The sequence below is a fragment of the Lissotriton vulgaris genome, chromosome 10, assembly GCF_964263255.1.
Source record: "Lissotriton vulgaris chromosome 10, aLisVul1.2, whole genome shotgun sequence".
Taxonomy (NCBI): Eukaryota; Metazoa; Chordata; class Amphibia; order Caudata; family Salamandridae; genus Lissotriton; species Lissotriton vulgaris.
Genome location: NC_141698.1, coordinates 141,293,460 through 141,317,436, shown reverse-complemented (window position 1 = coordinate 141,317,436; position 23,977 = coordinate 141,293,460). Strand labels below are relative to the sequence as shown.

At 43.0% G+C, this 23,977-nt stretch overlaps 1 protein-coding gene across 1 annotated transcript in view; it reads left to right on the top strand.

Moving 5' to 3' along the window:
• Window positions 1-23,977, top strand: part of CACNA1H (calcium voltage-gated channel subunit alpha1 H) — a 1,502,131-nt gene that overhangs the window by 938,434 nt on the left and 539,720 nt on the right. The window contains exon 9 of the mRNA XM_086940723.1: window positions 10,623-11,412. Coding sequence (XP_086796849.1) covers window positions 10,623-11,412 — 790 coding nt within the window. The remainder of the gene's footprint in view (window positions 1-10,622; window positions 11,413-23,977) is intronic.

Here is a 23,977-nt window from a genome sequence, read left to right as displayed (position 1 = left end):
GAGCCTATTTACGAAAGCTTTGAATTATGACTGAACCACGCGAAGTGGTACATGCGTGACGCAAACCTATAATAAAGTTATATTTTTGAAGCCACGCAAAGCCACTCTGCGCGGCTTTAAATTGCTTAAAAAATATGGAGTAATGCAACACAGCGCAAATCGCTGCATTGCATTACTCAGTGCAGGAGAGGCATTCCGTGGGCGTTGCGGTGGGTGTTCCCATGCAACTCCCATGGTTTTTGATGCATACCGTATTTACCAAGCCTGGTCAACCTGGTAATGCAGCAAAAAGATAAGCCTTCCCAGCAGACGCACAGCGAGGAGAAACATCTTAATTTCTCCTCTTTACTTCCTCTTTCAATGTCTGCTACATTCTGTAGCATGCATAGAAAGTGGAAAAAGCCTCTCAGGAATGTTGTGTGCAGGAAGATACGCCAATCCTGCCTTCAACACGGGCACCCTTCCTCTATGGTGCAAGAATGCCTACAATGAAGCTAGGCTTCAAAATGGCCTCAGCACAAAGGAAAAGGACAGGAATGTGCTGCATTGGATTCCCCTTCTTTTCACTGAAAATTTCCACTTTCTGAGAGTAGGTTGTAAATGGCAAAGGAGGGAGAGCTGTATTCGGGGCTGGGCATGAGGTTGAGGGGAAGAGTGGACACATCGTCACACCAGGGCATGGTAATGCTGATGGAAACCTATCAGCTCCCACCATGGTGAATTAGGGAGTTGGGCCGGGGTGGGATGCAACTGTGCCTACAGCCCCTGCCCACCATTTATTAGGAAATTTACTTTGATCTCCCTCCCTAACTTTACTGCATTTTATAATCACATTGAGCCAGGGCCAACATAGCTTGCTTGTAGCATGGCACCATTGTATAATTAGGAAAAAGGCTGGTCACATGCAATGGAGTGGGACTGTGTTGGGCAGAGGAGGGGAAACTCTCCTCACTGGTGGACCCTGGCCTCTTGTTACTGATCACACCGTGTAACACACAAACCCACACACTTACTACCATTTTATTAGAAACTAGCAGCCCTTACCGACTTTGTCCAGGTATGAATTGCTTCCGGCCAGTAGTATATTGTTTTGTAGGATTTCGTTTTGATAGCATTTCTTATCTGTGACAGGCCTGTGAAACGCTCCGATTCACAGTGCACTGCTGATGCACTTAATAGTGCGTGTTCAGTAGTGTGTGAACTCGAGTTTCCCTACTTTATTTTTCCTTGCAATATTATATAGCGCGAACTCGACAGCATGGCATGTACACAATTTACATTCCAGAAGAACACATTCATTTGTGGTAGGCACGGGGAGACAAAGCGATTTGCCTGGAATCACAGGATGTTGAGCTGATGCCGAGATTCGAACGTAGCTCCCCAGCTCTAAAGTTCGCAACTCTAGAACTTGTGGGGGGAGGTGTGTCTAAAAGTGTATGTAGGTGCTGGCCATCAATGAGTGAGACCTGTGCATTTTTCAAATGGGGGGTGTAAAAATCAGAGTATGTTGCTGGAGATGTGGGCCGCCGTGCCACCAATGTACTTACCAGGGGAAGATAAACACCCATTATTCCGCAACTTTCTTTCCGCATACCATCACTCTGCATACTTTCATTACGAAAGTACCATGACTCCGCAATGCCATCATAATGCATGGCATTACATTTTATATGCTTTTACCACGCATACATTTACAACAAAATTCGTTGTAAATGCATGAATGGTAAAAGCATGTTTTTTAAAATGTTTGGATAAGGTAAGTATGAGTATAGGGGTATATGTTTTGGGGTATTGAGGTATACGTTTTGGGGTGTTAGGGTATTTTAAGGGTTCAGATATAGTTTTGGGTTATGGGGTACAGGGGTAATTTTAGGGTTTAGGGATAGGTATGGGTTTTGGGGTACAGGGGTATTTTTAGGGTTCAGGGCTAGGTTTGGGTTTTGGGGTATAGGGGTATTTTTAGGGTTCAGGGGTAGGTTTGAGTTTTGGGGTACAGGGGTATTTTAAGGGTTCATGGCTAGGTTTGGATTTTGGGGTACAGGGGTATTTTCAGGGTTCAGTGCTAGGTTTGGGTTTTGGGGGACAGGGGTATTTTAGGGTTCAGGGGTAGGTTTGGGTTTTGGAGTACAGGGTTATTTTTAGGGTTCAGGGCTAGGTTTGGGTTTTGGGGTACAGGGGTATTTTTAGCGTTCAGGGGTAAATTTGGGTTTTGGGGTACAGGGGTATTTTAAGGGTTCAGGGCTAGGTTTAGGTTTTGGGGTACAGGGGTATTTTAGGGTTCAGGGGTAGGGTTGGGGTTTGGGGTACAGTGGTATTTTTAGGGTTCAGGGCTAGGTTTGGGTTTTGGGGTACAGGGGTATTTTTAGGGTTCAGGGGTAGGTTTGAGATTTGAGGTAAAGGGGTATTTATAGGGTTCAGGGCCATGTTTGGGTTTTGGGGTACAGGGGTATATTTAGGGTTCAGGGATAGGTTTGTGTTTTGGGGCACAGGGTATATTGATAGGGTTAAGATGGGTTCGTGTTTAAGGGTGTTGGGGTATTTTAAGGAGTAAGGGTGGGTTATGATTATGGGGTGCAGGGGTATTTAAAGGGAGCAGGGTGGGATTAGCACACAATATGAGACATGGCATGAAGGGCGGAACGTATCACACGCCCCCAGCGTTTGTCACGCCCCCAGCACACGCCCACATCACAACGCAGACACACCCACAAGGAACTACTTTGCTGGCATGGTTCTTTTACCTTTTAAATGTATATGGTGTGCGTCTGCATAGCCTATGTCCTTCTGCTGCAACTGATCTTTACAAAGCTGTATTGGGTGTTGTGATTGGTGCTGTGGTTCCTGAGATCACCCGCCTCAAAAGTTTGGGCTCTCTCTTTATTATATTAGTATAGAAGATATAGATATAGATAGATAACTTGACACAGAGAAGGAAATTAATATATCCTTACAGACTGGGTTAAAATGCTGCTATATTCCCAAACCAATACAGACTTCTTTAATAGTTGGGTGGAAAGGGTTTCAAGTAAGTATTTTAGAATTATATTAGAACAATTTTATTGATACCATAGGTAAGCATCCATAATTGATGGAAGGCACGTGTTCCATTTGAACATCTTCAGCCTAGTCCTCCATCAAGATGAGGCCATTATATTCCTCTGTTTGTGTACAACACAAAGAAAATGGATTGCATAAAATGTTTGGCACCTCAACACTATGTTGGAAGGAATGTGGGGAGAGGGGCTCCTTTTTTCACTTTGCTAGACCCACACCTATGTTCAAAAGTATTGGCCTAACACAGGTGTCTCCAACCAGTCCATGCAAGTTACCAGTAGCTCCTTGACTTAAGTTTTTTTTTTTTTAAGCTCAGGGTCATGTTTTTCTTTCAAAGTTAAGGGAAGGCTGTGTTTGTTTTATATTATTTTCTTCCAGCTGCAGATAGCTGGGCCTGATAACAGGCAGTGCTGGAGTTATATTTATGATGCAGGGCACAGAGGTGAAGAACTGAAGCACTGAGGTATTTAACTCTAAAATAAGTCCTTGTCAACTCAATAAGTGGATTCTAAGAGCAAGCTGAAATCTGAACCAATAAATACACTTGTACAACAAAATGATGTTTCTGAATATTTTTAAATGGTAGAAAATTAAAATGAAAAGTTACTTAATGATTAACTTAACTCTTCATTTTGATCTTTTCCCATTTCAAAGTGTCTCATTTACTAACAGCAGGCCTCTTGCTCCCAGTAGCTTGTAGACACTGTCATATTTTTAAAGAAACATACAAACCTGTTTTTTAAATGGGAGAAATATAAAGTGAAGAATAATCTTTCTATCTAACATTAAGTCATAATGTTTTTCTCCACTTTCAGTTAAGCCAATTACGTCTCAATGTTTTATGAAGCATGTTTCTTAACTTTAAAATACTCCCATTTAAACAAATGGCTGTATTTTTCTACTATAAATATGGTACTGCACTTGGTCTACAGGTGACTGGTGTTTGTAAATGTGACAGTTGGAAATGGGATTACATGTAAATGATGAGTTGTACGGAATCCATATAAACATAATGTTAACTCTTCAACTTTATTTTCTCCCTTTTCAAAATGTCGCTTCTACACACAGCATCTTGCTCCCAGTCGCTAGTAGACATGGTACCATATTTATAACTAAAAAATACAGCCGTTATTATAAGGGGGAGACATTTAAAATATAGAAAAATGTTCGATACCATGAACATTTTTGCAGAACATTTTTTGCACTTTAAATTTCTCCCATTTAAAAAAAAAAGGTTGTATATTTGAATTATACATATAACCGTGCCACAGATGACGAAAGGTATTCCAGTGCCATAAGCAAATATGGCATAGGCTCTCAGACAGTCTTGCACATTTATTCCATTCATACGCACACATGCTCATGCATCCCCAAAGACCGCACTCTCACTGACACATATGGCAGTCCTGTCATAGTGCCTTAGTCAAAGGATTTTGTTTAAACCATAGTATAAGGTTCTATGGACATTAGGCTTAAAGTTAATGGAGCCGAGAGTGAGGGTGTCTGGTAACAATGCGCGAGTTGCTTAGCCTTCAGTGGCTCACAAAGATTTTCACCGATCATAAATAGCTCTCACTACAGAAAAGGTTGGCAACCCCTGGTCTAATATATTAGACCTGATAAAATGAATACTAACCACCTCTCCTAGTGCTTTTGGGATATCCAGGGGACAGTTGCATATATCCCTTATCAACACCTATGGGTAAACTGACATTACATCTCCTGTTTGCGGCCAGGCTTGTGCTTGCGCAAGGTTAGAGGCAACAGACTACTCCTATCATGCATATATGTGGAGCAAGGTCTGGAATCCTTACGCAATGGAAAAGCTGTCATCCAATCTGCATGATCGAATTGACAAATTGGATAAAGTAGGTCATGCATTTAAAACTTACATGAAATGGGACCACTCTTTTTCAAGATAGCAGAAGTGGTCGCTATCTTGAAAAAAACCCACGGCTGACCAGTCCAACATGAGCAACTATCGCCCAATTTCTCTCCTCCCCTTCCTCAGTAAGGTTTTGGAGTCTCACGTTACCCAAACCCTTACCTCTTTTGTGGAAGACTCCTGTGTTTTGGACCCCCAGCAGGCTGGATTTAGACCAGCACATTCCACAGAAGCAGTCATCCTCTCTGTGATGGATGAACTTCGCAGGGGCGCCGACACTAACATCTGTCAGGCCCTGGTCCTTTTGGATCTGTCAGCCGCCTTTGACACGGTCGACCATGACATCCTGGTCGACCGTGTCAGAGAGGCTGGCATCCAGGGCACTGCCCTGGACTGGGTGCGCTCTTTCCTGACCCACCGCCACCAGGCCGTCAGGCTGTCTCAGTTCTCCACCTCTCAAGTCGAGCTGACCTGTGGTGTCCCTCAGGGCTCTTCCCTTTCCCCTCTTCTTTTTAATTTATATTTGGTCCCGTTAATCCGTTCCCTTCACCGTTTCAATGTCTCCGCATTTAACTATGCGGATGACATTCAATTGGTCTTCACCATTGACTCCGGGTCCGAATCCATCTCTACCTTTCAAAATACCCTTTGTTTCATCAGTGATTGGATGGGCGCAAACCACCTGAAACTCAACCCCGACAAGACCGAGCTGGTGCTTGTCGGGGGACCCTCCAATCCTTGGCATCCCTCCTTCTGGCCGGCCAGCCTGGGTACCCCGCCTTGTCCTGTCAATTCAGCAAAAAGTCTGGGTGTTCTCCTTCCTAGCCCCGTCCTTTTGGAATTCTTTACCTCTCCCGCTCAGGCTATCCTCCCCCTATTCCAGTTTCAGATCCTCCCTCAAAACTCACCTCTTCATTGAAGCCTACAATTTATTGTTATGTTAGCTCTGTCTCTCTCTGCTCTCTCCAAACAGCGCCAAGGAACCTAATGGTGTTAGTGCGCTCAACAAATTAATTTAACATAACATAACATAACATAACTCTATTTGGGTGGGACTGCATGCTACGTCGGATCTGCAATGGTGATTGCGGCTGTGTGAGATGAGATCTTCCTAAACTAGCGTATCTGGGACATCTGATGGACTATAATTGGCCATGGACAGTGGAATATGCTTCTCAACCCGTAGACAGTTGTGTTTTTTAAAGATTATGAGTGCTCCCCTTCTTTAGTTGTAATATATTATGTACCCTCAATCGTGATTGTACATTATCTAAGCTTGACTGCATCCCCTGTAATGGTGCTAAAATGTTATAAATAAAGTGTTTAAAAAAAGGTTATGGTCATTAACCCCTCAAGGTGGCCGTGTGCTCATGATGAGCTGAGCTCGTCATAATGGCCGAAACGCTCGCATGCGGGGCTAATTCCCCCGCTATGCTGAACGTTCTACAAAAACGGGTGTGGCCGTGACGAGCTCAGCTCGTCATGAGCACTGGGGCGCTGTGCGAGCCCCTGCCCCCCAGCACAGCGGGGGAATTAGCCCCGCAGGCAAGGGGTTAACACAGGGTGGGCCCCTTAACTATTCTAGTTAAACATGCAAGGCCTAACTTCCTTCAGCTCGAAACTAAAGGAACTTAATCACACCCAAAAGTTGAAATTGAGTGTGCAACCCAGTGATGTTCAACTTCTGAAAAAATGATGCTACCAGGTGATTCACTGGTACTGCCTCCTTGTTGTGCCAAAAGACAGTGGAGCATATTTATGAGAGCATTGAATCATGCTTGTACCACAAACCTCTAAGTTATATTTTTGGAGCCACACAAAGTCACTTTGCTTGTCTTTGCATGGCTACAAAAATATGGAGTAATGCAACACAGCGCAAATCGCTGCATTGCATTACTCTGCGCATGATAGGCATTCCCTGGGCCTTGCAGTGGATGTTCCCATGCAACTCCCATGGTTTTTGATGCATTCCCATATTTTAAAAACCTGGTACACCTGGGACTGCGCCAAAAAGATAAGCCTCCCCGGGAGAGGTGTAGTGTGGAGAAATATATTACTTTCTCCGCTGTACTTCTTCTTTCTATATGCGCAGCATTCTTAAGCACACAAAGAAAGACGAAAAAGCCTCTCAGGATTATTTTTGTGCAGGAAGGTGCGCCTTCCTGCACAAAAACAATCCTGCCTTCAACACAGGCACCCTTCCTCTATGGTGCAAGGGTGCCTGCAATGACGCTAGGCAGCCAAAATGGAACCAGCAGGGTAACTCACAAGGTAACCTGCTGCTCTGCCCTGCACAAGTATGGCCCAGTGTTCCTGTTGTCACTGACCCATATCAACTGAGGGATGGTGCGCGGTGTTTTTTTAGTGCATTTTTTTTTCTAAACACCAGATCTGGCACTGCAAGCATTTGAAATGCTCTCTGCCAGAGCAGGGTAGGCCATTCATTTTGCTCAGCTTTCTAACATCAGCTGTGCATCTCTGGGTTCATGCCCCACTCATATTGGTGTGTGGGTGCCAAATTCGCAAAGAAAGCTGCCGATTTACAACTTTCAGCCATTCATAACATGGAAAGCTGTGATAGCCGTAGCGGCCCGTGGTGGCAGTGCTGCTGGGTGCTGACGGGGGGAGGGGGAGGGGCAGGGTGAGCGGTAGTAAACTACAGATTATTGCCGATTAGAGGTAAGTAAACATATAAATAAATTAAACGAGTTTTGTTGCTCTCTGCATCGCATTTGGCAATGCAACGCGCGCAATGAAACTTATAACTTCTGCACAAAAACAATACTGTGAGGCATTTTCCTCTTTCTATATGTGCTGCACAATGCAGCACATGTGGAAAGAGGAAGTAGGAAGGAGAAATAAAGATATCATCTGGGGAGGCATAGCCTTTTGGAGTATCCCTCTGTCTACCTGTAATGGTAAATCTGGAAATGCGCCAAAATCCATGAGTGGATGTGTGAGAACGCCGATGCTCCAGCCAGTTGCGTTACTCTGGATTTCATCATCATCAAAATCTTTATTTCCGTTTTGCAATACCATAAAAGAGACACGCACAAGAATCTCGAGTGATGATGTTTAGAATAAAAGAAAAAAAAACTAAAAAATGCTCCCTATACGTGTTCTTGGGACTAAAGAATTAACACATCTTTAGCACGAATGAGCATGCACAAAAAGAGAACGAAGGTGCACAAGTTCCAATGTTGGATACCTTTTTCCTATCAGTACAATGCTAAAGTGCAAGTGCGTTCCTAGGCATTATTAATGTCTCATTTTGCTGGGAAGTGAGACCCGTTTAAACAACATCAAGGGCCCAATATAGGTGGCAATTACCGGTTGGAAACGGACGAATTCGGCCGTTTCCGACCGGTATTTGGCATCTTGAGATGTAGGGGGCCAGATTTTACAGATTCTGTAAATTTACCGAATCGGTAAATTTACAGAATCTGTAAAATACCGAATCGGTATTTTTACCGATTCGGTAATTCCCAGATGTAGGTGGGACTCTTCTGAGTCTCAAAGGCCCTACAAATTCGGTATTTTACCACCCAATCCAATTGGGTGTTAAAATACCGAATTCAGGTGTGCATGCACATGTGTGCATGCACACCTAGCCATGTGACAGACAGACATGCCCTTAGGGCATGTCTGTGTGCCACATGGCGCACATGCCTATTTTTGTGGTGCCAGAGGGTGTCAAAGTGACACCCCCTGCACCCTTGCAAAATTCGGTATTTACCGATTCTGTAATTACAGAATCGGTATTGCCCAATGATTCCTATGGGCTTTAAGGACCATAGGAATCAATGGGCAATGCCGATTCGGTATTTACAGATTCGGTAAATACTGCATCTTAACGATTCGGTATTTACAGAATCTGTAATACCTACATCTCCCCCCTTCATATTTACCGACTCTTAAATACCGAATCGGTAAAATTCGGTATTTAAGAGTCGGAAAATATGAATTACCTACATCTGGCCCCAAATATTTTAAAAGCTGTGCCCCAAGCGACCAATAAAAAAAGAGCATAAAAGACTTAAATAGCAACAAAACAATTTTTACAAGCCAACACACCCGACTGGACTGGTCTACATGATATCCATTTGATTTCTTGGTGCCAGTCGGAGAGGTAGGTACAACCCTCCTAATGGCCCAAAACTGGCCCAAGTATTTTGCTGTTGCACAAGCATAGAATGGTCTCGCATCTGTCTTTAAAATGTGTGGGGCGTCTTTGTGGCTATGTGTCGTTGTCTATATCCTAGCCATTTTCTTCTGGGTCTAGCATAGGCGGCACAAGCGAAAAAGACAAGGCCTATAGATTCGTAAGGGCATGGACAAGAGGGACAACCCTTAGGCTGTGATGAGTTTCTCAGCCAAGAATTCGGAAAAACATTAATCGGTAAGCAGCCATGTCTGAACTGGATGTAGAGTTTCCTATCAGCAGGCACTTTGATAAAATCAAGATAACTTACTCTGGATTTATCAAGCCACTCAGGGGCACGCAAGGTGCCCTTGTATAGCTTGATAAATCCTACTTCAGCTTTGCATTGCCCTTGCACCCTGTTGCAAGGTGCAAGGGCAATGCAAATCCTACATAAATGTGCCCCTAAATCTCTGCATATTCACAAATTTCCATTGAACTTCCTTGCAAACTTGTCACGAACCTCGTTGTAGCAGGGGCGGCCTTAGGCATGTGCAAGCTGTGCACCTGCACAGGGCCACTAAACCCCAGGGGCCGCCATGCCAATATATATCCTTAATATAATAATCCTCTGAGGATGGATACATATTTGCGTGGTGGCCCCTGGCAAAGATTTGGCGGCCTCCAGCTCTGTTCCACTTCCAAACACCTTCCTGAGCTCCGGTGGGGGGCTCCGCCCCGCTAGGACCCCCTCTTCCAGGGCCCTCTACCTACGCTCCCTGCCCATGGCCACCGTGAGCCTAGAGCCGCCCCTGGTTGTAGTCCCGTTCCCTATGTCATAATGTAAGCTGCTGGTCTTACTCTTGCTTGTTGCTTGTCTGGCTGTCCATCTTGTTCCAGCTTTCCAATGCTAAGGGTCGGATTCATAGATCTGTTTCCTTCTCTGTCCCCCCTCATCTTATGGCCCTGTTCCTCCATGCATTTGCTTCTGCTATTCCAAAAGGAGCCACCACGAAGCATCCCTCTGCTTTAGAGCTGCGGATCTTCAGAAAGGCAACACCAAGCTGTAAAACACATGGAAAAAACATTACCCTTCCCAATAATACATGCACTAAAAACATTTTTTGGATTCATGGATTGTCTTGAACATATATTTGAGTGTCGACCCAATTCAAGTGCAAACCGTCAAAAGTTTTTTTTTTAAATTGTGTGATTCTTGTTTGACCTGGCACGTGCCATCTTAGTGGCCTGTAATTACTTCTTTTGATTTTAATTATGAGTCCACTCAAAGTTCAGACCCGGTGCTTACCTTTTGCTTCAACGCGCAGACCAGTGATATGTGCAACCCTGTAAATTAGTGCTACAGTCTTGTGGGCAAATCTCCCAACAACAAGAATTCCAGATTTGATGCAATGGTGGCTTTAGTGCAATGGTGTGTGTCAATTATTTGCCTGTGTACGCCTTTCAATGTATTGGTGATGCTGTGATGTGAAATGTGATTGTCTATTTTGTTCTCATCCAGTTTCTTTTTCATCCCCACAGGTCGGGTCTTTCTTCATGATTAACTTGTGCCTGGTTGTGATAGCAACACAATTTTCGGAGACCAAGCAGCGGGAGAACCAGCTGATGCAGGAGCAGCGGGCCCGCTACCTGTCCAATGACAGCACAATTGCCAGCTTCTCAGAGCCGGGCAGCTGCTACGAGGAATTGCTCAAATACATCTGCCACATCTTCAGGAAAGTGAAACGAAGGACAGTCCGCTTGTACAGCAACTGGCAGAACAAGAGGCGGAAAAAGGTGAACCCAAACAGTGCCGCGAATGGGCAAGGTCGCAGCCGCAGGAGCAGGCGAAGGATCACCTCCATCCATCACTTGATTCACCACCATCATCACCACCACCACCACCACTATCACATTAGCAATGGAAGCCCTCGGGGCCAGAGACCAAACCCTGAGATCTGTGATCTGGAGATGAAGGTCTTAAAGCCTCGGAGTCAGCTCATGCTGCCGCCTCCGTCCCCAGGCCTCCAAAGTTCAGCTCCGAGCTCAGAGTCCGTTCATAGTATTTATCATGCTGACTGCCATGTAGAAGGAGCCCCAGCGAAATGTAAGTCTTCCAGTGCCTCGCCAAACATCAAACTGACTGCTGGGCTCGTCAATCACACCAATATGAACTATCCGACCATCATGCCTTCTCCAGGGGGCAAACGCAGTCCTGTTCCAGGTCCCCGCGGACGGAGAAGCAATAGCACCCCCGTAACACTGATCAACAGCCCTATAAGCTTGAGCACTGATCCCTACGGAAAGCGCAGTTACTTGATAGGAGAACATGGTAAGGAAAGTTGACTTTCATTAGTAGGCAGGAAACCATCTTTCCTGAGAATAATTTGCTAGGAAGGGAAATAATGGCATGTTCAGATATCTTAGGATGAACCTCACACACACATTGTAATTGTCATACCATAATATACCAGGTAAGTGCTATAATATGGAAAAAAAACTGTGCGAGTATTCTCTGGCTTCAATCTTTAAGGCAAAATTGCTGACATTGCAATTTATTGATCAATACCAGCTGCTTCCCCAGCAGTTACTTTCCAGATGGAATAGTGAGAACAAAGCAAGTGGCATAAAACCTAGCACAGTAGCCACAGTCTAAGGCTAAGTAAGAACATGACAAGAAACAAGTAAACTAAAGCAGCTGAATGTGTACTGCGATAAGTATGTATGACCGCGATAAGCAAGACTGTATTTAGCAGAATGTCCAATTGCAAGGATTGAGTGAGAGTCCAAGTGATTGGTACTTGGAAAAAATGAAGATGCAAGATGACAGACTCAGAAAGTACACACTAAGTGACATTATTTATAGCTGAGTCTCCTCTGTGACGTGCAATATGAGATCAAACGATTTGGGACTCAGCTGATTTTACAGGGTGCAGTACAATGAATTCAGTATGAGCACAAAAATATGATTTGATATCATGCAAAACGCACACTGATATTTTCAGTGATAGCATGAAAGGTCACCAGGACCTAGTGAGAAATACATTGCGATTGACTTTGCAGCTGTAGTATAGTGCTTTCGTGACCGCCATTGTCTACACATTGTCAGAGCTCTCCAAAGTTGGTCCTGGAGTGCTGGATCCATGCCAGGTTTTTAGCATATCCCCATTTAGACAAATGTAGTTATCTTAAAAGTCTGGCATGGATCAGGCCCTCCAGGGCCGACTTTAGTGAACCCTACACTAGCTTATAGGGAGGGCTTGCATTACATAACTCCATATTACAGGCACTACAAACCTCTACCCATTTTTCTTTACACTTTATCTTAAACCACAGGTTTGACGCGATTTGTCACTGACTGACTATTGTCATGTTGACCCAAATCATAAGAACAGCAATAATGATAGTACTAATAAAAAGGCAAGTAAGAGAGTGAATTCTGCATGCTGAATTATTATTTGCCACCTAAACAATGGCCATTTTAGTACCCAATGCAATAGTTCTCTGTTTAGTGACCTTAAAAGAATGAAAGGCTATGTCACTTCTGCCAAAAATTGAATCTGTAAACCACCAATGGCAAAACGATCTTTGAAAGTGACACTTGGCGGTCCACCAAGGAAGCTCTGTTTTTAAATGAATGGTACCGGGAATACATGGCCTGACAGTTTGGAATGGACTGTTCCAATTGGAGCAGGGTCAACACTGATTTGCATACGGCTGAGTCCAAACTGAAGTGGTATGGTGGGCAAAAGAACAAAAGGTGTATATGCTATCTGAGTGATTGCCAGTGGTTAGACAAGTTGCAAGCATTTCTCCCATCACCTTTTGGGTGCTTTATAAACTGACATGCTTAAGGTTAATGAAACATGAGACCAATAAAACACTCAGATATATCCTGGTGTTATATGTGTGTGTCATGGTTCTTTGCATAGTTTTAACCTCTGAGACAAATCCCATGTGATTTGATGTGCGCCAAAGGTTTTTAAGCCTAATGCCAATATTTGCTGTAGGAATAATAGGAAACTGGAAGAGCAAATAACCACGTTTAAAGATGTTTTCTAAAAATCTGCAGATTTGGTTGGCTTCTCTAATGCAACAGCATTTGATTTCAAAACTGGGAATTAACATAAACAAAACGTTTGCCTCCCCAAGAAACTTTAAGAATTTTTGGAACTGATATTTTTTTTGCTAGTGCTGATCAAAGGCATTTTTAGGATGGTACCACGAAAAAAAAATTCTTGAGAGAGTCGGGACCTGTGTGATTAAGGGCTTTATGTGCTGTACAGAGCGCCTTAAACGCTACTCTCTTTTTAACTGAGATCCAATGTAATCTCTCCATTGCTTCCAAAACTGTTTCAAAGTTCCTAATGTTACAAAGGAGGCAGACAGCTACATGCTGAAGTCTCTGACGTTTTTTCAAAATGCCTTGTTGCACCTCGATGTAAAGGGCATTGAAGTAGTCTAACCTCAATAGAAACAAAGATGTTATAACTGTTTTTTATAGGATGTGAGAAATAAATGGAAAGACCTTCTTCAATGTTTTTCAAGTGAAGAAGCAAGAAGATGACAATTGGTTAATCTGTTTTATGAAAGTAAGTTTGGAATCAAAGACGATACTCAAATTCCTTACTTTCAATACTGGATTTGGGAGGGGTCTGAGGATATGCAGCCAGCATGCATTATTCCAAAAGGAAGTGTCCCTTCCAAAAACGCGCACACCCGTCTTCTTTGAGTTAAGTTTAAGGCAGTGGTTACTCATCCAGTTGAATATTGCTGTCATACAGTTTTTGAAATCAGAGACCGCTTCCTTCATGCTACTAGTGATGGACATCACAATTTGGGTATTGTCAGCATTGAAGTTTGTTGAGAATCTAAATGTCCTGATCAGTTTCGCAAGAGGAGACACATAAATGTTAAATAAAGTGGGACTTAAAGAAGACCCTTGTGGGACACCACAAGGTAGTGAAAAAGGCTCAGAAGTGAAATCATCAAGAGGGACTACTTGCTCCCTTTCATTGAGAAAGGAGCATAGCATGTTGAGAGCAGAGCCCCCAAGTCCTATCTCAGCCAGTCGTTATTTCAGAACCGAGCGGATTACAGTGGCTACGGCTGGGTATAGTTTTAATAAGACCACCACAGCCTTTCCACGTTTGTCCAAGATATTCTGAATCTCCTCGGTTACTACTGCCAGGGCGGATTCCATACTGAGGGATTTCCTAAAGCTAAATTGGGCCACGTCCAAGATGCCATTTTGGTCAAGATATTCAGAGAGTGCAATATTCAGATGCCTATCTAAGATGTTTGCTGGTGCAGGGAGCCAAGATATTGGTCAATAGTTTTTTCTTCATTTGGATTTAACGTTGGCTTTTTTAAAAGTGGAAGAATGGATGCCTTTTTCCACTCAGCAGGAAAAATACTGGCCTTAAGGATGTTATTTAGTAAAGAAGCCAGAGGAAAAGCAATACATACTGCAATTTCTTATAGTACCTTTGCAGGGCGTGGGTTCTATGGAGCTCCTGATTTGGTGAGTCTTATCAATTTAACCACTCGCTCTGTGGTAAGAGAAGAGTTACAAAAGGTCGTGAGATAGAGTCTAAAGGAATTTCTGCTAAGTGTTAAATATTGATATTCCCACTTACGTAAAATCCCTGTATACTGTATTGACTTTAGTCAAAGTACCATACGCGGGGACACAAAATATTTGAAATAATTCCAGAGGCGAGTAGATGGCTGAGGTAAATTTTTCTGTATAGTATGTGGACTTTATCATTTTTATCATGTTTTTATATTCCTGAATAGTCAATTTATATTTAGTTCTTTCTTCTAAGGAGTAGTACTTCCTCCAGTCTTTTTCCTGTCGCCTGCTCCTTTTTTGCAATTCCCTACGTTCGGGGGAATACTAAGTAGCCAATTGTCGAGGATTGTGGTTTCTAACCATCCTGATAGGCCCCAGTTTATTAACTGCTTTGTTAATCCTTTTAGTTAGCGGCAGCTTCATTTAAGCCACCGATAAATGATGGGTGAGAGGATCTAGAATTCTAGACAACTTGCTCCTGTTCATTTTATTCCAGAGCCTAACTGTTTTTTCCTGACCAGTATTGTGAGCCAGTGAAATATTTGAACTAGAATTAAGACTAAACCGCACTTCCATGTAGTTGAACCAAGTGATTAGAAGAATTTCCACCACTTGTATATCGGAATGGTTTGAAAAAATACCATCCAGCGTGTGGCCAGCGAGAGTTCACCAGCTATTTTAAATAAAATACCATCAAGTTTTTGATAAGTGTTTTGGAGTTTTTGTTAGCTGGGTCATCTAGGTGAAAATTAAGATCCCCTAATATGGTGATGTTTACAAATTGGATGCTTACTTTGAGAAAATCCCTGAAGGCTTCTAAAAATTTTAATTTGGTGGCAGGAGGTCTGTAGACCAGTAACCCATAGAAATTAAAGTTGTGGTTAGATATACTGCTAAAGAAGAGAGCTTCACAGTTGGCTATATATACTGAATCACAAGTTATCTCTAGATTGTCACTGAGATCTTTGTTGGCGTAGAATGAGGGACACAGATAGTTCTGGCTTGATTTTAGGATAGTTCTAGGTAGTTTTAACGTTTTCAGTGTTTTCCTTTTTTTGACTGTAAGATGTGAAGTGGTGTCATTTCAGTTGTCGTATGGGTTAAAAAAAATTACAAGTCATCCCCCTTCCACCCGCTTATGACCTCCAACGTAGGATGGCACGGCTTTTCAACCAAATGAGGGAGCAGGATACTTGTATAGTTTTTGAAAACTTAAGGCTGCAGTATTTTATAGATTTTATTTTTTGAAGCGCATTACTATAGCGTTTACTGTGCCAAGGGCCATATTCAAAATGGTCAAGCAGAGCAGGGGAGGAGGTGAAAGGGGTCCCAAAAGGTAGGGAGGGGGGTAGTCCACTGCTTAAAGTCTTTAAATAAGGACATAATTCACAGTTGCAGACCATAGTCTTGGCGGAAAACGCGCGTTTTCTCACGTTTCCAGAATTTTATGTTGTCATTTGCGACATGATGAAGAGTCCCATTACAGAGGAGCATTGTGCCCATTCATCTCACTGCGTGGAGACTGTTTTTGGTGGCCTCCCTCAATTGTCCGTCCATCTCAATAACAGCGATTTAAAACAGATGCAAACGAAAATAAAGTACTCGCACGCCTACAAAATTATGCAGTGACATCATTGTTCCTTTTTTTCTTTCTTTTGTTGTTGTTGCCTTTGTCCACCCTGCAAAGTGTTTTGCAGATGCTCTGCAGCATGGCTAAAATGCATTGGCAAAGCCAACATGTATCAAAGATGAGACCAATTGCCTTTGAAAATGCTTGCTTCATGTTTGCAACCACCATTGAAATCATGGGGGGTGAGAACTAGAAAAAATAAGGTCCCTCATTCTTGAGAGAAAGCTCTCAATATGTCAGGGTAATTGCTTTGTTTGATTTTCAGACAGAAACCACTACTTTTAAGACTTGTTTTTGGCAATCTATTGATATACCAGCCATCTGTCATGACAATTTCACCAAAAGTGCTCTCACTGAAAGATCCCTGCCAAGTTATGGGTATCTATAGAACAGCTAAACTAGTAGCTGGACGGTCCACCCTTCCTATTCGGACTAATCCCGTAATCCCTTGTGTTTCTCACAGGCATGGTAACAGAATACCTTTGTCAAAATATTGTCGGACATAAATTAGGGGTGTGCAAAATTCATGTAATTTAGTGTTACGGAATTATGCTAAATTTCGGAAAAATTTGGTGTGATAGAGGCGAGGACGTATTTCATAATAACGAATAGCGAAAAGAACAAAACAACAAAAATTGCAACCCTCCTGCTCTGTCTTTTGCACTGTTCCTGCGTGCTCATACTAAGGGGCATATTTACAAGCCCCAATCGCCACCGGAGAGTCACTTTTTTTACGTTCCGGTGGCGTAGAACCATTGCCCATATTTACAAGGTGGTGCTAAGCCACTTAATGTAGCTTAACTCCACCTTGTAAATATGCCCCTTTCTACTGCAATCCTCTGTGGCAAAAAGTGCGCAATGGGTGCTGCTCTGGGCGTTTTACTGCAACAGCCATTGCTTTTTGATGCTGCTCCAGATTTACAAGGCTGAGGCAGCGCCAAACACAGAGCTATTCTAACACCACGGTTTACCAGGGCGTTAGAATGATGAAACAAGGAGAAATTATTAATTATCCGCATTTTGTTTCTCTCCATGTGTGCTCCATTCTGCAGCACACATAGAAAGAACAAATCGCCATGAATAATTGTTTATGTGCAGGACGGTGCCCCTTTCTACACATAAACAATCACTCCTCCAGTGCAGACACTTTTGCAACATGGTGGCATGGTGCCTGCGCTGGCGCTATGCATCTTTTTTTGCGCCACCGCTAGGGAAAACACAGGGGTGTGCCCAGGATTGGCTCCTACACTGGGTGGAGAAGCGTCACCCCACTACTTTCTCGCAGTGCAGAAACATAACTACATGGTAATAACTACCGTTTTATGTATCTGCTTCTCCCCATGCGAGAAAGCAGAAGGGTTTGGTTGCGGGCGGTCGAGTGGGTGGGGCTGCTCTGCGAGCAGGACTGGGCAGGGGAGGAGTGGTGTGGTGTGCATACTCCTGAGTGCGCATGACTGGATGACTAAACCAGTCATGCGCACTCTGCCCTTCTCCATGCAGGCTGCAATATAGCCTACATGGAGAACATGGCAGGCCCATTAGCCCCTGACTGGGTGGTGTCCCAACCAATCACAACACTGCTTGTAGCATTGTGATTGGCTTAGGGTTGGGACTTGGAGCCTGGCTGCCTGCTTCCTGTTCCTGGAGAGCAGGAGAGGGGCAGAGACGACACAGGACCCAGCCGACGGGAAGGTAAGCTTAATTTTTTTAATTAAAAAATTAAACGCGCCCCCACCTTCACCTGCGAGTGATGCCGGCCATGACTGGTTGCGTCGTATTCTTGTAAATATGGAGCATCCCTGCATTTTAAAAATGTCAGAGCACGGCAATACTGATTTTGGGGCAGCTCCGCCCTCTGACACTCTTTTGTAAATATGCCCCTTAATTTCTGCCCCGAACATGCCTTGGCATAATAGCATCGTGTTTTGGGAGTTTGACGTAATAAACATAACTCGAAATTATGCGTAATTATGTCAGCTTAACAGAAATTTGGCTCGCCTAACATTAATAACATTTCCAAAATACTGGTGAATTTTTTTCGCCACATTGAAGTTAATTATTGAAAACACCCAATGAGACAGTATCTGTATAAACAATATTTAGGAGATTACATTTCCGTCAGCCGATATTTCTGTAGAGGATATGCTGACACAAACCTTTTTACGGTGCTGGATCAAAGCCCCTATAAAAACCTACAAGTCCTGCGGTCCAGTAAAGTCTGTGCCCATCAATAAATAGACGAGGCACCTGTTGAAAGCACCTCTAATGGGCGCCTGCCCGTTCAGAGACCGCAGTGATTAGGTCTTTAACAAGAGGCCGGTGTGCGGCCGACGCTGTAATCTTCGAAAGAAGCATGCGTAGCGGCGGGGCTGAGTCTCGCGCCACCTTTCACCCCCTCCAATGAGCCGCAAAGTGGAGTCAGATCGCGAGCGGTGGAGCTCTGCAGCTTGGAAAAATGTAAACACTTAGCCTTAATTGCACATGTCTGCGAGGACTAAATAGCGATGTAGAAATATGAAAAGAAAGTGTTCCATTAGTGAAAGTCTTCTGTCTGGTGAGACGGCTCTGATTGCGAGGCAATGTTTTCTCCTTTGTTGAGAAGTGAAAACAAGGACAGGATGTTCTGGGGGAGGGGGGGAGGAAGGGGATGTTCCTACACTGTACAGCCCAGCAAGATATTTTCTTGCTGTTTGCCAAGTTTTGACAGAGTGTGAAACCCAATCTGCCAGGGATCTTCGAGTCTGAAACTTGTCTCGGTGATGGAGAGTTGAGCTGTTTCGTGGGGGGTCCCTGCTCAAGTAACCCTGGCTGCACAGGCCACACCAAGTCCTGGAAATACCACTGAGGCTTCCATTACGGGTTGCCCGGAGTGGTATCCTCAGGGGAGGTACCGCCCCGGGCAACTCCAAGTGTACTTCACTGTTTCCAGAGAGGACATTTTTGGGTCCACAAACACTGTACCCGGTTTCTACAGGGGTGGATGTAGCAGTGGTGTAACGAAACTTGAGGGGGTCCCGCTGCAAAGTACATGGAGGGGCAGGGCCATCTTAACAGCATTATAGGCCCCCGGGCAAAGCAGTGCACTGGGTTCTGCCTACTCAACCACTCACAGGAATGAAAATGTTTAATGGAAAATTGGGGGAATATTTACAAGCCCCTATCGGCACAGGAACATCACTTTTAGGGATGTTCCTGTGCCGATATGTGCTTTGCCTTATTTGCACGGCAGCGTTAAGCCATTTAAGCTGGGTCTGGTGACTCAGTGGACTAATGCATCCACTGCAGAGGCCTGTGTTTGACCTCATGGTCACAGGTTCAAATCCCGGTGGGTCCACTCAGTCTTTCATCAATCTGAGATTGATAAAATGAGTACCGTTGGGTAGCACTAAACATCTGTTATTCAGTGCCAAGATACCTACGGGTGAACATGTGCTTTACAAATACACATGTTATATTAATGTTGCCTTGTAAATAGGGCATCCTTTCATGCAGTAGTTAGCGTGGAAGGGGAGGGCAATGGGTGTTGCAGTGAGCGTTCATCCGAAATGCCGGTTCATTTTAACTCTGCCCCTTATTTACAAGGGCAGCGTAAATAGGAGGCAGCACCAAAATTAACATCAGGGAAAACCTGGTCTTAAACAGGCGAAACAAGGAGAAATACTTTATTTCACCTCGTTTTTGCTGTTTCCATGTGTGCAGGAAGGTGACCCTTATCTCCCAGCTTTACTGAGTCGGCCAACTAGTAAACAATGGCAACATAAATGAAGCTTCAAATGTATTTCAGTTCTTAAAAAACTAGTGGCTTTTGCAAACAGAAACTGTTGAAAAGTGAAGTACAAAGAAGCATATGTACAGAATAAAACAAATAAAAAAAACACATTGAAAAGTAAGGAAATATAAAGACATGGGGAAATCTCAGCAATATGCAGTTAAGCATAAGACTCTAGAGCCTTATGTAGGGGAACAAAGGAAATGGGTAAGATTTTTTTTTAATGTGAACTGTTGATAAGATTGAGAGAGGGAAGCGCTTTTACTTTCTTTTAATAGCATATAACATAGTAATCACATCAGCAGTTCTTGTTTTCATTTGAGGTACTCGGTCTAACTTGTTGACTTCTTCTCAAGACATCAGGCAAATTACCTGTCTTGCACTCTGTGCAACACACTCAGACTGTGGACTCTTGATCCCGTCTTCCACAGATGGCCTACTTACCGACTAAGGGCCTCATTAGGATGGCGGGCGGACTTTGCCCGCCCACCATCCCCGTGGTAATATGGACCGCCCGCCTTAAGGGCGGGGGTTCCGTCACCAGTATTAGGATGCTCCCGCCACAGTGGCGGGCGCATCCTGCATTCATACCATTGTGGCGGGCGATGCACTCACCACCGCCCGCCACAATGGCAGGAAAGCATGCTGTGCACTTCCACCGCACGGTGCATGCCATGCTTTGCATGGAACTGCTGGGGGGTACCATAGGTACCCCCCATGTGCACCCCCCACCCCCCGGAGTCCCTGGGGGCCCGCAACGGGCCCCCACAGGGATTCTCCGCATGCCTTTCCGTGGCGGCAATGAAGGCATTCAGAGAAGCCCATCCTAATATGGCTGGCGGTGTCTGATAGACACCGCCACTTGGCGACCGGGGCGGAAAAGCGGCGGACGGTATTTCCGTCCGCCGAGGTCCCCCCCGCCATCCTAATATGGCGGGGGGTCTTTAGTGCAACAATGTCGGGCGGATTGCCCCCGCCAAGCTGGCGGTGGCTACCGCCAACCTGGCGGGGGCAATCCGCCCGACATCTTAATGAGCCCATAAGTGTTGTATGCACATGATGGAGGCCAGCAATTTACTGATTGTTGAGGTGGACATCGTGATCACAAGATTCCTTGTATCATTAACTAGGTGTTTCTGGGGAGGCAAATGGGAGGGTTGAGGGACTTTGGCAATGTTGGCACCTGCAACTACTCTCCAGAAACGTTTCCCCCTTTCCATACCAGTGGATAACTCATCATATCTTCTGCAAGACTTCAATGTCGAATTAGTTGCCTTTGTAATGTGGCAATTTATGATCAAGCTTCCTCTTGCTTACAGGATACTCTGTCTGAGTAGACTTATTAGTGGCTGTATTCCTCCATGGAATGACGGAAACCTCCTGCCAGACAGCTCTAGCATAGGGGAAAAAACACTGGATCTTTCTGCATTGCTAATTCTTATGGGGTGCAGAGGCACCATGGTCTGACTTGGAGACCAGGATTTGTCGGAGATTGTGTGATTTGATTGAGTTACCTTGGTCTATGAGCCTCTCATCCAGAATAAAGACTTTGTTAGGATCTTTGGGCCTTGGCATTCAATTTTATTCTTTATATCCCCTTTAAACTCCTCCGCGGTGGCAATCTGAGACTTCTGTGTCAAATCAAGCAATATTAAGTCGGAGGCAGCTTTCGGGTCATCTGGGACGGTAAACAGACAAAATATCGACTCCAAAATATCGACTGGACATAATATCGACTTTTAAATATAGACTGGACAAAATATCGACTGGACAGAATATCGACTACAAAAATATCGTTTTTAAGGTAAGTGAAGTAATATCGACTGTATAAAATATAGATAGCAAAAATATCGATTTTTTAATGATATATAATACTTTATAGTGTATATTTATGTAATAATATGTGTGAAAAGTGTGTATTAATGTTATAAAATATTTTATTAAATGAATTTTATTTTTATAATAATTGCGTAATGTAATTCTGTAGCGGGTTGTGGGTTTATAGGGGAATAGGGTGGGAAGTAATTTAATAACAATTAATTAATTATTATATGTTTGTAAATATTTTTATTAATAATTAATTGATAATTCATTAATATTAATTAGTTAATTATTTAATATAATTTAGTACATATTTTTTTTAGTAATTAATTGGTAATTAATTATTTGTAATTAGTTAATTACATTAATTAGAGTAGATTGTACATATATATAATTTTGTGTTATTGTAAAGTAATTAATTGGGGTAAAATAATATTAATTATTAAATTAATTACAGGTAATGTGCTAATATATTTACTTTATTGTTATTGTTAATTAATAATTAATTGGTCATTAAATAATATTGATTAATTTTGGGTAAAGGAGTATTTTTAGGGTTCAGGGTCAGTTTTCAGTTTTTGGGTAAAGGGGCATTTTTAGGGTTCAGGGTCAGTTTTCAGTTTTAGGGTAAAGGGGCATTTTTAGGGTTCAGGGTCAGTTTTCAGTTTTTGGGTAAAGGGGTATTTTTAGGGTTCAGGGTCAGTTTTCAGTTTTAGGGTAAAGGGGTATTTTTAGGGTTCAGGGTCAGTTTTCAGTTTTTGGGTAAAGGAGTATTTTTAGGGTTCAGGGTCAGTTTTCAGTTTTTGGGTAAAGGGGTATTTTTAGGGTTTATGGTCAGTTTTTAGTTTTTGGGTAAAGGGGTATTTTTAGGGTTCAGGGTCAGTTTTGGGTTTTTGGGTAAAGGGGTATTTTTAGGGTTTAGGGTCAGTTTTGGGTTTTTGGGTAAAGGGGTATTTTTAGGGTTCAGGGTCAGTTTTTAGTATCTTATTTAATTATAGTATGTAAATATATATATATATGTTTTAACAAATAATATTGTAAACATTTTTTTTATTACTTTCATTTATTATTTAATTATTATAAGTTAATGTAAGTATTTTTAAGTATATTTTAGTAATTACATTTTAATATTAATTTAATTTAACACTGTTTTTTATAAAGTCGATATTTTTTACAACTATATTATTGTAAACGATATTTTGTACTCGATATTTTTGTACTTACCTGTTTGTAGATACAAACTCGATATTTTGACTGTCGATATTTTGTCCACGATATTTTTGCTAGTCGATATTTTGACACTCGATATTATTTCAGTGATCCATCTGGGACTCTGAAAAACTTATGGTAGAGGAACTGCTTGAACAGAGCACTTCTACAGACTGGCAGTACGTGTTGCTGGGACTAAACTGACTGTTGGCTTTTTCCCCTTCTTAAGCATCTACAGCCTTCTTTTCTTGTTCTGGCTAATCCAGTTGAATCAAAACATATCTAAAATTGTCAATTTTTGCACAGGGTCTCTCAGTGTCAGTTTGTCTTCCATTGTGGTCATCGTCGGGGTCCGGTTAGAGGGTATCGCAGGTATACTGAGGGTGCCTAGCATCAAGGGCGGTGTGTCTATTACGCTACCACACCCCTCCCGTGACCCATGGTGTACACCCATTACACCATCAAAGTGCAGAAACCTTGATGCAGGAAACCTCCTAAACCAGGAGTTACTAGGAAGACATTTTCTCTTCCTTTTTTGCACTTTTTTCACTTTCTTTTTCACTTGCACGTCCCTAGGTAAGGGTGGGCCTTAGCGTGTACATACCGCCAGGGTTTAGTACACTAATAGAGTCCTGATGAACGCCTGGTAACTTTACACCATTTCAAACATGTTGACTGACGATTAGGAAATAACCACGCAATTAATTGTGGACTACTTTCCTACACATAATTTTTTTTAAATATGTCCTAAGTGATCACATATTAAATCCTTTTTGGATACACGAAAGACATTTTTAATCTCACTACCATTTAGTTTACTTTCACTGCACGCCTAAACTCCCAAAATCCTGCTCCGCAGTAGATCTGGCGTCGAAGCACACTAAAGAGGCACT